General features: G+C 37.2%; 1 protein-coding gene and 1 long non-coding RNA gene across 4 annotated transcripts in view; one reads left to right on the forward strand and one right to left on the reverse strand.

Moving 5' to 3' along the window:
- Positions 1-18825, forward strand: part of RASGEF1A (RasGEF domain family member 1A) — a 185003-nt gene that overhangs the window by 113709 nt on the left and 52469 nt on the right. The window contains exon 2 of one of the 3 annotated variants that reach the window (XM_026116744.2): positions 14090-14204. The exons of 1 other annotated variant lie outside the window; for it this stretch is intronic. In XM_026116744.2, the coding sequence (XP_025972529.1) occupies positions 14163-14204 (42 nt within the window). In that variant the 5' untranslated portion in view covers positions 14090-14162. Of the gene's footprint in view, positions 1-14089; positions 14205-15826; positions 15973-18825 lie in introns of those variants that run through there. One more of the 3 variants, XM_026116745.2, reaches the window with a different exon arrangement.
- Positions 5810-18825, reverse strand: part of LOC135328699 (uncharacterized) — a 28712-nt gene continuing 15696 nt past the window's right edge. The window contains exon 3 of the long non-coding RNA XR_010389678.1: positions 5810-6538. This is a non-coding gene — a long non-coding RNA (uncharacterized LOC135328699). The remainder of the gene's footprint in view (positions 6539-18825) is intronic.

The following is an 18825-nucleotide window of genomic DNA, read 5'->3' on the forward strand; positions in this document are numbered from 1 at the left end:
GATTGAAGTGTGTATCTGCAACAGGCTGGAAGATGCATAGAACAGGCTGCGTAACTTAGTATATTAGTGCAAAAATAGCACAAAAGTTTTCCTGGAAACTAACTGTATTGTACCAAGGGTTTGTTGCTGTTGCTGAAGTTTCTGTGCAAAAATCACACCAAATTCAGCATAATAGCATTGTGCATGATGTAAAGCTGAAAAATCAGTTAGCTGTAAACATTTGATGTTTGTTCAAGCTAATTAATCCTCTAATAGCTACAATATTCAGAGAAGCTCATGAGAATAGATATGTAATTAGTTTTCCAGTATGACATTTGTGCCAATTCCATAACGCTTCTATTTTGTATCTAGCAAAGAACATAGAAGGGAACATACTAGATTACTGGAGAAAGATAAACACAGTATTTTAAAAGGAAGGATGGACTAGATTAAATACAAGGATGCTAACTGTAATGCTCAGGAAGACCCCGGAGGAAATCAATCAATTTGTACACTACTAGAGCATAACAAAGCGATGAGAAATAGCCAACACAAATTTGCCAAAAACATACCATGTCGAGCCATTCTAATTTCCTTTTTCAACAGGATAAATGGCCTAGTGACTAGCATAGAGCAGAAGGATGACATACCTTAACTATGGTAAAGTTATTTTCTCTGTCACAGAGGACATTCTCATAAGGAACCAAAGAAAGTTTTCTCCACAGATAATCACCATAAACAGTATGCACAATCTGCTAGAAAATCATGGTGGAGTCACAGTTATCAGTGCTTGTTACACAGGGTCTACACTGTTCTGCCTGGTGTATCCAGTGTTTCATTACCATCAACAATGGTATAAATTACACATGAGAAAACTGGGAACGTTACCAGAGCAGGAGATATACTCTGGAAGACAGCATTTAAATTCAAAATCTTAACAAACTGATAATTAAAAAAAAAGGATGAAATTCAAATTAGACAGGTACATGGTAAGTCCAGAGTACTGCTAGCAAATATATGAATACAAGAAGAGAAACACAGTAAGCAGTAAGTGTTGTAGATCATAATATGAGCCAATGATGTAACTCAATGAGACTGTTCAAAAAAAAGTAATTCTGAGAGATAAGAGGAATGTTATATGCATGGCAGTGGTGGTAATTATTCCATTCTTTTCACTGCTGTTGTCTTACCAGCTGGAACACAGTGTCCAAATTTGAACTCCAAACTATAAAAATCCACAAAGTGTCCCGGGAAAAGCAAGCAAAGTAAAATATATTAGAAAATATCCTATGAGGATATTTTGTTGCAATTGCTTTGTTTAGAACACAAACACAAATCAGAGAGCAGAGGAGACATGATAATAATCCCTCTCTCTTTCATTAAAATCTTTAAAGAATCTTTTCAAAACTGTGTGTCAAGAATATTGTCTATCTTATGGATATGGTGGATCTTATGGATATGGTGGATTTTAGGTGACGGCTAAGGTCTCCTTCAGGCCCCATTTTTATGATGCTGTTCCTGAAATATTTCAACAACAAAAACATTGAATGCCTTCATTGTATAAAATAGATGGAAAAGCAGATGAGTTTTTATGACAAACTCGTAAATGATAACAACTTAATGAGGTAATCCACATAATTTAAAAGTCAAAATGAAAAACCTATTTAATCAGCAAGCATCTAATCTAAAAAATAAACTATATAACATTCTTCTCAAGGGAAGCATACACCATGAAAAGATAATACTCCAAAAACATGTAAGGGAACTTCTATTAAGGAAACAATCACTGCTAGTGTCCCTACATGTTACAGTAATCATAGAAATGAAAAAATGCAAAAAAAAATTCTACTAGTAATTCTGATTTAACATCCAGTAATTCAGGGAAAACTCCTCTTTAAGTTGCAGAAAAAAATAAACAGAAGAATATTAATATCTGCCTTCCAAATCACCAAGGAAAGATACATTTAGTATCACAGAATGATGACAAGGAAGAACTTAAGAAGAATCAGGAAAACTATTCAAAAACATCCACTCTGCCACTAACCTCAGTGGATGGAATTGCATCAGGCTTGTTACTACAGATTAAGCAGACTTTCAGGAGATCACACACCTGTGTTAACTATCTATAAGAATATGGACCTCATTGTCATAGAGCTATGATTAATTATGAATAAGCTTTGTAAGACTTTTTTGTTGTTGTTATGAAGTCTCCCTTCAGTTCAGTGAAAGCTAGGAGGCACTTGAAATCACTTCATTTGTACAAACCAAACATTAAGTTCTACTGGAAATCTGCAAGAAAAAAGAGTTCTCCCACATGCATCCACAAAGGAGGGATGAAAGGTCGCACAAAAAAAGAGAGTACAGTTCTGGGTTTCTTTGGGGGTTTTGTACTAATAAATTAGCTGAATAGGTCACAGGACTGAATGTCAGGGGAACTGGATTCTTTATCTGGCTATGCATTAACTCAGAATGGCATCAGATAAAATTCACTAAGCGGAGAGCCCAACTTCCTTATCTGAAAAATAAAGTGGTATATTTTTGGAGCCCTTCATGGTCTATGAAGGAAGAAAAGTACTAAATTATTGTTATCCTGAAAGGCAAAGAATACAATAAATACTAGAACATTGCTGAGTAACTTTGCATCATATTTTAAGTACTTCATACATCATTCTGGATGTAAGGCAGGTGCCATTTGGAATCTGCAGAGCAAAAACATTAGAACTACAACACGCTTGGCCTTAGTGGGATTTACCACTCTGGGCACAGCAGTGTACCAGAACTGTTACATAGCTCTCAGACCAGGTTTTCCTTGTAACCAGCCCAGTCGCATTCCTGACAGAGCAAATCTCTCTGTGCCCACCCATGAAGACATATCCCAAGTCACCAAGTGAGAATCACACTGCAGGTTTGCGGCAGGAGAGAACATGATGGACAGCTCCAATGACTCACCTATTTACCTATATTACGTTCTATGGCACTGAGACCAAATTTCAGCTGATGCAATGATTTTACTGAAACTAACGTATTTAATTCAGCTGAGAATCTCACACACTGTCATCCTCTCAGATCTGCAGATTAAAGTAAAATGTCATTTCTAATGGTGGCTTTGAAGTCTACTCTTATTACAGTCTGCATTAAGATATGCTTTAGCCCCTGACAATTTCTGGGCCATAGCAGTCAAGAATGCTACATCATATACCTGGTACATCAGCTCATGTATACTGCCTTACGTATTAATAAATCAGTTAGTTGATGCCTTTTTTGCTGGTCACCTCATGTAGCCAGCAATATTAGTTGATAAAAATAGATGCAGGTCAAATTCAGCTAAATACTAATGTTGCCTTTCGAAGCTGTACAATCAGAACACACATATTACTGTCATAAACCTCACACTAAAATATCAAACGTAATCCAAAAGAAGGATCTATGAAAATACATGCCTAAAATAATCAAGCAGGACAGAAATTGCACTTCTCACCCTTATTCCTGATTAGCTCAGCTTGTGTGTATTCATTTCACACGTAAGCATGTCTTTTTCCTGAGATGTATACAAATGTATGACAAAAAGTACATATTACACTGTGCTAAATGAGCTCAGTGACAGGCACGGGGCTGCCTGCTCACCTCTGAGCTTCAACACATTACTTCCAGACTGAGACTGATTCTCTTGAGCAAAGGATAAAAAATATAAGGATGACAGGGTTAGAGGGGCTTATCTGACAGTTTGCAGCTCTGGCAAGGCCGTTGCCCGCAGTGCTGCAGCAGGCACACAAGCGAGCAGCCAGGCCTGGGAGGATGCCGGGACATCATTCCCGGCTTGCTGTTGTCAGGGAAACTGCTCCCTGGGTACCAAGCACTCCCTACGCCTGACTCACTCCTCCAGCACCTCTCACATCACCACTGGCAGGGAGAAGAAGAAAATAAAGCACAGCAGAAAAGAAAAGAAGCAAAGCAAAAGCAAGCAAACAAACCCAAAAGATGTTACCTTGCACTGTGGGAAAACCTAAATGTAAGGAATTGTTAGCAGGTGCTGATGACTGCTGCACCAATTAATTGCTGTAACACAGGAGGGGCTTTGCAGTACAGGTCTTCTCCTCTACAGTCAGATATGGGTACTAACAGTCCTTTTTACCACCCGTTATTTTTCTTCTATTGCTGTGTGTCTTTGTTGTGATGACTGTCCCATTTCTTTAATATCAAAGGTGTCTTGCACATGTTTTCCTTATCACAGCAAGCATGTAGTAAAAATGAGAAGTTTTTTCCAAGAAATGCATGCTGGCAATTTTTCAAGCTGCAAACTAGGGTAGGTGGAGACATTTCAGTTCTGAGAAGTGCTCAACAATCATCCGTATCAAATCATAAACTACCCTGTCACCCACTGGTTATGAGAAAAGGAGGAGGATGAAGAGGTAGAGGGTTGTTCAAAGGAGAGGGAATTGTTGGATTTTTTTTTGAAGATTACTTTCCTAAATTATTTCCTAAAACTGGTCCAAAAAATTTCTCAAATTGTTTATAGTAGCCTGTGACAGTATCCACTCTACCTTTAAACATTAGAAGAAGAACTTTCATTAAACTAATTTAAAGGCAAGGTGTTGACTAGAATGCAGGACATTGCCTAATGAGTAGAAATCAGTAACATCTCAATACCTTGCATCTGCAACACATGATCAGTGATGCTACCTCATGTGATGTAGTTCTCATGGCCTGCAGATTGTGATCAACACAACATCAGTTCCCAAAGCTTTGCCCATACACTTCCATCCAGTCTAACAAGAGGTATAATATGGTGAGACACAGAGTTTTCCTCCAAAGCACCAGAGGCACAGCATAGCGCTTGCTGTTTAAAAAAATACCACAGTACAGTGTGGGATACTAAAACTCCCCATCAATTAAATAGATGCAACCTGGGCATCAGCTAAGACAGATTCCTCCATGTTAACCATGATGGTATGCCCTGAGTGGAGTGTGCTTCTCTGGGGAACAGGATTGTGGCAAAGCTTTTAGTAGTAAACAAGGACACCACTGCTATCTCTGTTTGGTTAGTTTTAGTGTAGGTACTTATCCACAGGGAACTGAAACAAGCTCAACAACATCTTTCAAACTAACATCACCAATCAGTCTTCAGGTAGCAACCACTGTTAGGCTTTGTTATCAATTTCACTTCCTGATAAAACAATTCAGAGATCTGGAAGCTGAAAGGGAGAATAATCATCATCTAAGCTAATTTCCCACATAATATGGAACAAATAATTTTCCCTATTAATTCTCCCATGAAGCCTATAAAAACTTTCAAACATGGGAGAAAAGAAAGCCATGCATACCCCAGCTAACACGGCCACAACTCCCGTTTCTTATTACTATTTTGAAATCTACTGCTGATACTGATACTGCTATAAGGACCCTTTGAAATAGAAAAGAAGTTTACATGTCACCAAAGCATGTTAGCAGTAGTCTTTTCTCAGTCTATTCCCGCTGGACTGCTCCATTCTGACGATTCCATGCAGAAACATCAAATATAAAAGTGGGGAATGCTTCAACCTGGTATTACATAACAAAGGAATGCCAAAACAAACATGCAGAACAAACTCAAGCAAATGCTCAAAAACAGAAGGATATGACCAATAATAGAGACACCTTGGTCTTTCAGGGTAAAGTGCCTTATGGTAGGCATTTTCTTATACCACCTCATCCTGGTATTTTAACATATACATTTTAATTTATATTTAATATGCTTTTAACATCATGTTCTTTCTTCTGTACACTATTCACAGCCATAAGGTAAGAATCTGATGGAAGCTTCCAGTTGAAGCGTTCCTTGTACATTTTCTATAGGGTGAGATGGAATGATGACTAAGTTGTCTTGATTTTGATCCCATTTGTCACAGCAAATTTTATTTATTCATTCAAGTTAATCTTCCATAGATTGGCCTTTTGCATCTACTAGGAAAACTGTATGACACTGAGAAAAACAACAGCAGTGATTCATTCTAGAAGCAAAGTTCACAGTCTGCTGGCCCTCAGCCCAGACTCTGGAACGTTGGTGCTTATTTTATAAGAATGTTATGCCATAATGGCAATATTTTATGAATGTATTTGCAGGAAATTTCAAATTCATAATATATGTCCAGCTTTTCATGGCTACACGTGTGCAGTTGTCATCTGTGTTTCCAAGTTTATCTTCTCTCCTGATACTTCCTCACCCTCTTTTTCCAGAAGCATTCTGGCACCCTCTTTCATATTGCCATTTTGCTTGGAATAAAGCATGCTTATCAAACCTGTTCACCTTCTTCTACGCTCCATTGCATTCAAACACCTTTTATAACAACTCACATGTTGTGACTGTATAAACTATTTTGACATCAAAGAGTTTGGAATTGCCTGTAAGCAAGGAAATTGCTGAAGATTTATGCGAGAAATTGTTTGGTGCTTTCCAGGCTGGATTTTTGCAGTTGAGCTGCTGGGGTTTTTTTCTTTCAGAATAGTTATTCCTTCCACAGCTTCCGCTTTGGTCACACGGGGTTACAGTCTGAGGCCTCATTCTCTTCTAAGGATCCTCATTCTATTTTGGGGACACACATTGTGGGACATCAGAAAATACAGGACTGTGGCAACAAGTAATAGGTAAAAGGATCAGGTCATACACTGATTGATCTCATTGAACAGTCAGGCTATATAGAACCACCAGAATGTAAACAAAGCAAAAGCACCCCCCCCAAAAAAAAAAAAAAAAAAGAAAAGTACATTGAATTTTAACTCAACTTTTAAAATAGAGAATGTTTACAGGCAGACAAAGGATAGTTCATCTTGAATGCAAATATAAAGTGATTCACCAGTGATTACACTTGTTTTTAGAGGAATTTAATCTTCCACCATGATCTGAGAATAAATATTTGGACTAAGAAAGATGATCGAAAATGCAGATAGTGTCCGCTGAAAATTTGGCTCGAAGCTTGCAAATGTTGAGACCGTGCCAAGCAATCCGTTTCACCAAGGAAATCCCCAGTAAATAGTCTATTTCCTGAAAAGTGTACAGCAGCTCTACAGCCAGAAGTTCCCCTTCTGACATATAAATGCAAATCCTTTTAAGTAAAAAAAGTAGCAAACTCAGTACAAATAATTTAACTCCCATATTCAACATCAAAAAGAAATCTACACAATGAAACAGTAACACATAGTAGAGCCTTGCCAATTAAATGCCCATTTCCACTTTCAGGTACTGAAAATCAAATATTCATTAGGACATGGATTAAGATGAAACTGTAATTAATAAATATATATATATATTCCATCTTCCACTTCTCCAAGAATTATTCAGAAAAATAAAGAGAGTCAGTACTAACACAGCCATGCAAATACTAGACTGCAAACGGAGAGCAGACATACAACTATACTTACCTGTCTCACTTCCCACAACTCACAAAGGATATCTATAGCAGAATCAGAAAATGGACTTGTTCTCATCTCATGTCTTAAGACACTCCCAATATTACATTGTTTTATTGTGAAACATAGCTATATTTTAATTGTATTTTTAATACCAGTATATATCTAAACTATCTTTATGCACATTTGCATTATTGTATGTTCTGTAATTATTATGGGGTCAGCAAAACATTACATTTCTTTGTAAAGGGCCAACATCGCACCGGTTGTAAACTAAGGCCTGTGTCTTTATTTTACACACTATCATTCTAAGAAGTATTCTCGCTATAATAGTCATTTAGTGCCATCTCTTCCCTGCAAAAAACAGCATCAATATTACATAAAAAATTTCTTCAACAAATCAGTGTGGCTTTTTGAATGAAACAGAGCTGCGGATAAAGCCCAAGGTTAAAATACAACTTCCTGGGTTGTCTTTGCTGTGTAGTATCTCCCCACTTGCAAAGACTCCAGGTTCTTTGAACAGGGTCACTTCAGAGTGCACACTCAAAGGGAGCAAGGTAACTCCTTCTGCTTACGTGTGTATAAACCGACCATCTTGGCTAAGTGATGTTCCCAATACACTTTATCCAGGGTTTAAAGGCCTGAATCCTGCAACTAGCTCTACAGATCTAAGTCCCATTTCCTGGCCTAAAACCGAGGCACAGTATTGTGCTAACGCTGCTGTACTGCTTCCAAATATATTCAAGTACTTCGAAGGGCACTGATCAGCACCAGCTTGAACCAGCACAAGAAACTCCTGTATCTGCATGATTCTCCACTGTGGAGTGAAGATGTGCTCCTACAGGCCTGTAAAGAACTATGAATTTTTACTTCCTTTGCTAGGCATTATCCTGTAAGCACTGCACCAGCAACAGCTATAGGATAATTTATTTCTGTTTTAAAGGAAAGTCTTAAGATAGCATTATTCACAATCTGTATGTTCTCCTGATACATTTCTAAGTTTATTGTATTTTTGATGTTGTTTAACTGGCAAACATAATCAAACTTGGTTTCCACCTGGTTGCCATTATTATCAAAAATAAAGAAGTGCCTTTCTTTCAAGTATAGACAGTGGTTTCAAGCACAAAATTTCTCTTTCTCATCAACACTCTGTTAAACAGCAAGTTGCACTGGGCAATCAAAGATCAACTTTGGAAAGTCACAAATCAAACATCATGCAATGGTATTCTGGGTCTTTTTTAAGCTACTTCCTCTTCCTACTTTAAATAAAACTGAAAGTGAACACAGTTTTATTCTCAATATATGTGTAGTAGAAACAGTTCAGAGAAGGTGATAAATTTAAACATTCCTCAAAATCTTCACTACTAAATAAATGATTTAAAATAAAAAAATTAAAAATTTCTGTATGCTGAAAAATCACAACTATTCTCATTCACTGTTAAAGTACTCTGAGTTTACATTCAAAATAAAATAAAAGGTTCAACATCAAATTATGCTTAGAAGAAGTATGGTTTGTGCATTACTTCTTGCAAACCACTTTCTAATGTAACAGAGTAATGACAGAGTAACAGAATAATGGAATAATAACAAACTTTTCCAGGCCAAGTTACTTCCCCTCCCATATCAGAATATCCTGTTTGGGATTTCCTCTCTCTTATGGCTAGCATCTTCTCCCTTTTAGTAATACAGGAAGGGAAAAGCAATGGAAAACCCATAACATCTCCATGTTCTAGGTCAGTATTTTGACAAAACAGGATCTGATAGCAAAGCTGTATGTAGCATCTTGTAGTGTCTACAATATTCATTGAAGCAGAGTCTCCAGGATCTAGAAAACACCACAGATGAGCATAGTGCCAGATAAGTCTAACTTCTCGATATACAGCGAGACACTACCGAGGTTACTCAGATGCAATCCCAGGCTGAAACATAGCAGGTGGCCCTGAGAGGCAGCAGCGTCCTCCTGAGTGCAGAGCCTCCTGGAAGCAGCCCTTGCACATCTGCGCACATCAGCGTACCTTTAGGTAGCTCACAACAAAACAAGCCCCACAAGTGCTAGTAAGTACCATGAAAGGACCACAGCTCAATCCAGCCATAAAGTGTATCTGACTGGAAAGTTTTCTTACTGGAGCCACCGCAGGCTACACACACATGCATGCAGAGTACAAGTATTCAGATCATTTGGAAGCAGGCACACACCCTGACCTTCTTTGGGGCTCTCTCCAACCACAAGGCATTCCTTCAACTACTTGTAGTAGTAAACAGTAGTAGCCATCATCAGGGGTTTGGGTCTATTTGCTTCCATATGCTACCTATCACACTCTGCCCTTGCTACCATTCTCATGTACTTGTACTGCCTTCAGTACCGTGAATGTTGCTGCTGGTCTCCCAATGGTCAGCAAATAGCTTCAATTTTTATTTATACAATAGCCTACAGCTATTACAAGCACAACAAATGAAAATCTGTAGACTATAAAACTTCACTGGCTTCCTTGGTAGCAGCCAGCCAACTGAAAAGCTCTCCCCACTATTTTCTACCACCATTCCATCTTCCAGCTGCCTGTAAACTTGTTGGACTTCCAAGAAACCCACACCATGACAACTTCCTACCTGCCAACCAAGACATCTTTTGCTATGCAACTGCTCAGGGTCCTCAACTAGCTGGAATTACAAAACCATTAAACTCTGTGGATTTCCCATCCTCTTTTCCTAAAGCTTTGCTTGTGTTCCATTTTGCTAACAGCAGAATCAATGGCACTCGTGAATAAAATGACAACAATCAACCAGCACTGAGCAAGAAGACACAAAGATAACTTTTAGCATCAAGTTTTTGAGTCATAATGAACTGTAAGTCAAAATACAGGTGCTACGTAGGTACCAAAAAGAAAAAAAAGTAATATTGATACGTTGTAGTGACCTTGACATTGCTTAAAGATAACATTCCATCAAAACTAATCTGCAACAGTATCATTCAGAAACATAATCTATTACCAACCACCCAAACCCAACCTTCACATATGTCAAAAATAGAGGGGGGGGAAAAAAGTGTCTCCTTCCAAAGTCAGGCACTTTGAACCACAAAATATAGCTATCTCTGTGTTCACAACTAGAAATATTAATCACAATTTATCTAGATAACTCACATCTTTTGTTCAACAGCATTCTAATAGCTTTCTCAGGAAGGGTAGCACTTCTAATTTTAAGCCTGCAGCACGTATGCATCTTTGATGTTAGGAAAAATCATAGCCACTTGCTCTCAATGATAAATAGCATGTGTGCATTTAAAAATTATATTTGTGAAATTAGTTTTATGCTATCATAAATATGTCAACAAGGAATATGGATCAACAGAGATATCACTGCTGTAATTATCTTCCAATACCAAGTATCATCTTCAGTTCACTGCAAAAATATCCCCCCAAATACAGTGATGTGTGTTGGATTTCATTAGCTTTTTTTGTCTTTTCCTCCAAATCACTACATAAAAGTAGCTGGGTGAAGGATGAAAAAAAACCACGAGGACTTTTTATTGCCACAGTAGTTTCCCACTTCTCCAAAAATAGAAGTACTGTTATGTTTTTGCACTTGCTGTAGGTTCCACTACATAAAATTTTGAGAGCCATGGGGGTTTCCACATCGCATGAACAGTGGTACATTTCATTATCTGTGCTAACAGGAAGCTATTCTCTTTACAAAAAAGAGAAGTTGGCTGCCTGCATGTTTTGAAGTTACAGCCTCGCTTAGCCCAATATGGGCACATCTAGCTTCCGTTGAAACTGAGCCCATTGAGTGCTTGAAGTGTGACATGTGGCTGAGAGAAGCAGAATAAGAAATGACAGAGAAAGTACTGACTGCACCCATGAGTACGCCTAATTCATAATGCAGCAGCTACATAGCTCGCATCTTGCTAATGCTAAAGGTCAAGACAAACTTTGCCCAGTAACTGCACATGGATCACAGGCCACAACATTAATAGGCTTTCTCTGATTCTCAGGCAAAGTGCAGGATGTCCTACCCTGTAGACTTACTTTCTTATCCTCATGAGTAAATAGAGAAAAGTGAAAAGAGATACCCTATAATGGGAAGTCAGTACATTTACCATTAAAGCACTTCAGGCCTTACTGACAGGAATTTGTATACATCTTTACAAGGAACGTGCATAAACACAGCTGGCTTCTAGGTAACCATATTTACTAAAAATATAATCTAAATACAAATGTACGTTATTACTGCGTTATGTTCTAATGGCTTTTGCAACAGAGGTTAGGAAGGCCTGCCAGAAAGTCCTCGAATTATTTATATGGAAATCACCTTCATCCTCAAAGCCATTAGAGATGCTCTCCTGAATCAAGAACATATTTATTGAAAAAAAAAATTAAAAAGAAAACAACAGTTTCACTCCAGTTCTAGGCAATATCTGCAGCTGTTAACACAAAAGTAAAGCAGCACTTCTTCATTGATATTACTAAGGAAAAATACTCTATCATATAAAAGTAACAGAACAATGTCTCCAACTCCACATTGCATTTTTCATGTTTCCTGCTTACTTCCTATCCTGTTTGGATAATGAAAAAAATCAAAGAAATCAGATTTTGATTTGAAAACAGTCATTTCAGTTCAAAATTATCCATAAATGAATTGAGACCACAGGTGCCCTAGAAGTTTTTTAAAATTTGTTTTAAACTAACTAGGAGGTTCGACAAGCACCAACTGAAAACAAAATTCACTGGTGACACCGAATAACTTTTGAAAATTCAGGCTTCAAGCTGCAAGAATGTGAAGATTTGGTCCTCAATTTCTTATGGCCATGAGGTCACTATCATAACTTATTGCACAGGGTGCTAGCTGGTTTAAAACATTATAATATATTTATACATCTATTCTTATACCGTTTTTAATGAATGAATATTATTTTTAGTCTGGTTTCTACAGGAAATGAGCTTTGTCTGTTTACAACACTTGTCTGTCCAGCTCCCCCACTACTTAATTCCAGTGAGTAATCTGACTCAAATTTGAAAGCCGTAGAGGTCTCCTCTTTAAAAAAAAAAAAAAAAAAAAAAAAAAAAAAAAAAAAAAAAGAAGAAGAAGAAGAAGAAGAAGAAGAAGAAGAAGAAGAAAAGAAGTACCAGGGAGAACAGAGGGCAGAACTCAAATTAGTGCCATCACTGAAGTTAAAGAGCTTCAGCTGTGACAGCTCCATTTGGCTCGTGCCGGTTGGTACACTCACAGCTCAGCACTAGCACACTGCATGTTGTCTTTTGCTTGGTGACTATGTTACAGAAACATGCAGAGACATGGGGATATCTCTGCATGAGGCATTGTAGGTTTCATTCACTCCACTTCCATAAATATATGAATAAATTTCACCACCAAAACATTTAGGCTTAGAATTATTGAAGAACAGTTCTTATAGACTGATAATCCAGGCCAAATAATTTAGTACTTTCATCACACAAACAAATGCACCACAAAACAGTTGTACTGATACCTTACGATTTATAGTAGATGCAGTAGTAGGGAATAACCATATAACAACAGACACATAGGCACAACAGGATCTTCTGAAAATAGTTCTTACTGAACCTTTCCAGTGTCTGCAGCCACAATTAAGAAGGGTTTGGGCCCTCTAAATTTACATCTCTAGGAATCTAGTACTTACTGGGTTATTAGGATCATGAAAGGACAAACAAAAAAAATTACCCCCCAATAAAAAGCAAACATACTAGAGATTACTTTGACACAGAAGTAAAGTGAGGATTTTTTTTTTCCATTTTGGCAGGTCTTACTCAAAGAGAAGCTATTTTAATCTCATATTTAGGAGAAAAATAAAATAAAATGCCTTGAAAGTATAAATACCTGTGCCCATAAACTCATTGGTATTAATTACAACATAAAGTTCAGCTCAGTAGTGTAGTAACAGTGAATTTCCAGTAAGAAACCTGAAGAAACCCCAAATCCTACTAAAAACCTATGCAAGTTTGTTTCAGAGTTGGTCTGTGGTGAATTCTCTCTATATTTATTACTACTAAAATCAGCACAAACTTAGGTTTGTATTGGTTTTCAGGACTTGGATTCTCTTCAGCCCATTTATCTTAGGTATCAACAGAATGGTTGCCAGGTTTTTTTTTATTTGTTTATTTTTATGTCACATTTAACACAGTTTAGTCGATATTGAATATATATTGTTAATGATTTGCCCATCATTCTGATGAGATATGATTGTGCTGTCACTTTCTTTATCTTGACACAGTACTTCTTAAGAAGAAAAAAAATTTATTATTCTTCTACCACCGTAACTCCACAAGTGAATAAATTCCCAGGCTTTTGTTAAACACTTTTCAGCAGACAGTTTTATAACCAGTCAATTTTGCAATGTAAATATTATTGATACTGTACTTGATATTGCTTCTTAATGACTTTTCAGTATATTATAATGGAGGTTACCCTCTGGAACAGCTGTCATTGCCTTTTTTTTTCTTTCTTTCTTTTTTTTTTTTTTTTTTGACCTTCCCAACTCTTCCTATTCCTCTTCTTCTAGCACCTAGCATTTAAAATTCTGCCTTTCTCTCTCTCTCTCTGTTATCCCAGAATTTGTGCTATTTCTTCCTTCTTATGATTCTCACCTTTCTAAAACTATCCATGTCAAATTTTCTTCTGATACTACCATGCATTTTCAGTGGAAAATAACAATATGTTCTGAATAGTAATCCATTGCACCCCTCATTTTAAGGGGAAGGAGGCAAGACACATGACAAAAATCATAGAGTGAAATAGCTGGAAGTCCACCCACTGAGAAAGGCTGGATGGCAGAACCACTGTGCAATGCTGCTGTAAAGAAATGCAAAGTAAGTATTATTTTACATTTTATGATCCTTACGTAAAACTCCCTTTTTTATTTGAAAGCACTGAAAGACTAATTTACAGTTACAGATTTATATTCCTCAGGAATCACACTGGGCATTCTTATAGTTGAATAAAAATTAGTCCAGCCATTAAAAGACGACGTAAGCCTGTGCAGAATGAATCTTGGACTAATTTGTAGCCCAGCTGTGGATTTGGAATTGCAGGTAAAAGCCACTGAACAGTGGCAATAGTTCATTGTAAAATTCCATATTGCTGATAGTTGCTTTCAACACCCTCCGTCGTCCAATCTGTGGCTCTCCTTCCATCGCCCCAGACAAATCTCTGGGTAAGGGACTCATTACGTGCTGCTCGGGCACCCATTTCACCATCCACTTCTCAGACCTCATCTAAATACACTACTACTACTTGTAAAAGACAAATGCTTTTACAAGTGCTACTTGTAAAAGACAAATCCTTCCTCTCCATTACCTTTGCTCACCTCAAATACCATGCCCCATAGGAGATTAGAGGAAATGTAGTCCACTAACCTCTTCCAAATGTATTCTACGAGTATGTAGCCTTGCCCCTATCTTGTTACCTTCCCTTTCTAAACTGCTCTCCATTTTGCTGGCATTTCCACAAAGGTATGTGAATCCTCTTTAGCAATCACCTTTGTATCTTCTTCCTCATTTCCGTTATCAGTTTCCCAGTTTCCCTAATCTCCTTATTTCTACATCCTCATTTAAATTTCTATACCCTTATTTAAAAAAACAATACCTCTTCCTCCTTCTTTCCCCCCCACAAATGCTGTCTTCATTATCTACAAATTGACATCATCTACATAGAAAATTCCTTTTTCTATTCTCTGATTTGCCTCTGCATGGAATATTTTACACTGTGGACACATATGGATAGAAAAAATTCATTCTTTATTATTACTTTATTTAGCAAAAATATAATAACATTGGGGAAACCCATTCAGGTTTCCAGCCAGAATCCATCTAGTATTTTCCTATCTGATTTAAATAAGCTTCTGAAGAGTGCTTGGTATACTGTGCATATTACTTTGAAAAAATAAAGCACAAAGTATTGTTGATTGAAAATTGATTTAAAAATCTAACAAGTTTAATTCTAGAGTGTTCCTGTCTGTTAGATTTCCAGGGAAAATATTATAAATAATTTCCAGATATATTTATAGGAATTTTACATTTTACCCAAATAGATGATCAAAGTTAAAAATTTGAGAAATGCTGCTCTAATATTATACCAAACCAAACCAACAATAGAATTTCAGAGATATTATAACAGCAATGATATAAGTAAGTTAATTACAAATACCTGCCCAATGCCTACTTCCTTTCCTTCACAGCATCTGTACACAGGTCTAAATGGCATATTAATTCCTATAATACTACAGGGAAAACAGCAAAACAACCTTAGTTTCACTATAATTCAATAAACACCGTGGCAGGAATGGAAGTTCCCAGTCATTACCCAGAAGCGCAACACATGACACCTACGTAGTGGAAGACTGAGACTGTCAGAATTTCCTCTCGTGCACTACCCTCTGTAGTACTTTCAGTTTTGGGGGGGTATAATTGTAATGGAAAACACAGGACTCACCACAGTCCCCAGCATACTTTGCCTTAACATACACATGCAAGACTGGCGACAATTTTGAACAATCTATTCTGTGGCAGCATAAAGCAGGGACAGACTGCCCCAGCTGGACTGCCCCAGCTGTGAGAAGACATGTTCCTTGAGACCCCGGTAAGTTTTGTGCAGTGCTGTACTTTATGCTATCTGTTCTTGTGTGTTGCTGGTGTCTGAGGAGTCAAACGCACCTCTGAGAAAACCACAGTGAAAACATCCCTGTGCTAGGTATCACTACAGCAGAGGCTTCTTCAACGGACAGCTAGCCATGCATGATTTAGGCAAAGTATTTTAATAGCGTGTTATACAGGAAACAAAGTTACAATTGTGATGCAGTTTATAAATTCATGGGTTGCTCTATGTATTATGTCTTAATTAGATCATATGTAATGAACTGACTCTATCCATAAGAAAGATCACATGGTGGCAGCTTTATGTAATGCTGTTGTAGAGGAATGGAAACAGAGGTTGATATTTCATGTTATTGTGGTACATGAGTACTTTTTCCTTTTGAAGCCAGCGTGGAATACTACAAAAGACAGTAACACTGATTTGAAAGAATATTCACCATGTGAGATGATTTCAGGATTGACCAGACAAGTTTGAAGTGATGTAGTACATTGAGAGACCCTAAGCTCTGATTCAAAGTTCAGCTTTCAAGGGAAGTTTGAATCTATCTTTTGGGATCAGCCCACCTCAAACTCAGGTGGTAGCCCCCAAACCATCATCAAACAAGTTTCAGATATCTGAGTCAAATGTAGGTATTTTGGCTTAAGATTTCATCCTCAGTCTCTTTTTTTATTTCGGGTTCATTAACTAAACAATCAGAGAACAATAACAACACTGGATTTTCAGGGTATTTGAATTGCAACAAAATATCTTCTTTTGTTAGTGTATACAACAGCGTAAAAGATATTTTCTGTAAGATCAAGTAATAGCAGGTCTTGATATATTACAGATAAAACCGGCTAGAAAGTGAGAGCTCTTATTTCAGACATGAGTTTTAGGGATGACTTCAGTATAGCTTCTGCTAGATCAAATATACTATCATACTGCTTTACAGGGAAATTAATGTTTCTGCTACAGCCAATGAAATACAAACCAACACTGAGTTTTTCAGTCTGGTGAATTTAAGCATTAAGTGGATTGGTAGGGACCTGATGCACATAAGCCATGCAATCCCTTGAGAAACGATTTTTCAAATTAACTAATAAGATATTGTACTGCTTACAGCTTATTAGAGAGAAAGAGTGAGCAGCAATAGCATATAGCTACCAAGCCTGGGATTTAAGAGCTGGATTTTGCTGTCATGTCCATAATTCTTAGTGCATTGGTTATGCAAAGAGGTAGGTGAGAAAAGGGTTTAGTTTCATATTAAGGAAAGTAAAAAGGCTCTACAACCATGTAATTGCAGGATTAAGAAAAAGTATAAGACAGCTTTGCTCTACTATTTACATATCAAGACAATTTATGGAAATCCTCATATAGAAAACTTCAATAATTGAAACCGAGATTCAGAAACAGCCTGATCAAGTTAAAGGACACAAAATAAAATTTTTCATGTTAAAAGATGATGCGCACAGAAGAGACCAGTAAATTTTCACAGGATAGGTTATTAAAGGTTATTTCCCCAAGAAAAAAGAATAAGATATGATAGCTTCTTGACCAGCACTAATAGTTATGATAGTACTATCCTATCAGTTTCTAGATATCCAAACTATAGTCTACAAGTCCATAGGATTTCTGAGTATAAGAATATTTTGACAACAATTGCCATTCTTCCTGAGGTGGATTGTTAAGGTAAAAGGACAGAGCAAGCACATGCCTTGAGAATAAGCTGGTACAGATAGTACCACAGTACATGGAGAACAGTTATGAACAGAGGAATTTTAAGGACAACAGACAAGATAAGTCAAATCACAAAGGTTTTCAATGAACCTAGCAGGGCAGAGAAGCTAGGATGATTGGAATTAAGGACAGCAATAGTCAGATTTGATAATGATCTATACAATCCTGAGCACGGAGAATGAGGTTATCATAAAAACAATCTTTACTAAAACTGTCACCTCAAAACCAGAAGCAAAAAAATTTGTGACTGCATGCCATAGTGCATCAGTGAAGTAAAGGCTACCCAGCTAGCAGAGAGGAAACCAGGCAGCAGAACTTAGAATAAAGTAGTACTACAGGAGAAAAATACAGGACAAAAGAAATAAGAGTCATTCACTTTCACCTCATAGAAATGTCATGTACTTTTAGAACTAGTGAACTAGTTGCATATCACTGAAAAAAGAGGCAATCCAGAATAAATTATAAAGCCATATACATATACAGATATCATGCCATATTCATATACAGATGATCAAAGTAAAAGTGCTTTACTTGGAATAAATATAAGGCCAGTGACTACTGCTTTCTAATCTGTGAAACCAATTTCAGAACCTTGCCGCTGAAACAGAAAAAGTTACCATCTCTTTAAATATAGGCGACATGTTAGAAGAGCTAATAAATGCATAAATAGTTTATTTGAAAATGGGCATTATTAAAGAGACTATTTGATGCTCAAATAAGTAAGGATCCTTAGTTTCGACCTCTAGCTCTGATCTTAATGGAGTCAGATTACCCTTTGTCACACAGCCATCCTTGCACAACTTCTCTCCTTTCTTAAGGATACACATATCAACATCACTGTCACATCTCGTTAGGAACAGAGCTGATAAAATATACTGGGATTCCAAGGTGACATAGCTTCTTTCATTACGTTTGTCACAGTATTGATTAATTAGGTCTGAAGCCCATCTTTGGCCAGCTACTGACCCATCACATCCTCCTGGGAAATTCCGCAGAGTAGGAAACAAAATTGAAAATGACTAGAACAATGGAGATGTTCAAAGACGTTTATAGCTCATGGGACTGATATAGATGTGACATGTGATGATTTTTTACTAACTGTGCATCCTAATCCATTAATCC

Source organism: Dromaius novaehollandiae, chromosome 6, assembly GCF_036370855.1.
Source record: "Dromaius novaehollandiae isolate bDroNov1 chromosome 6, bDroNov1.hap1, whole genome shotgun sequence".
Taxonomy (NCBI): domain Eukaryota; kingdom Metazoa; phylum Chordata; class Aves; order Casuariiformes; family Dromaiidae; genus Dromaius; species Dromaius novaehollandiae.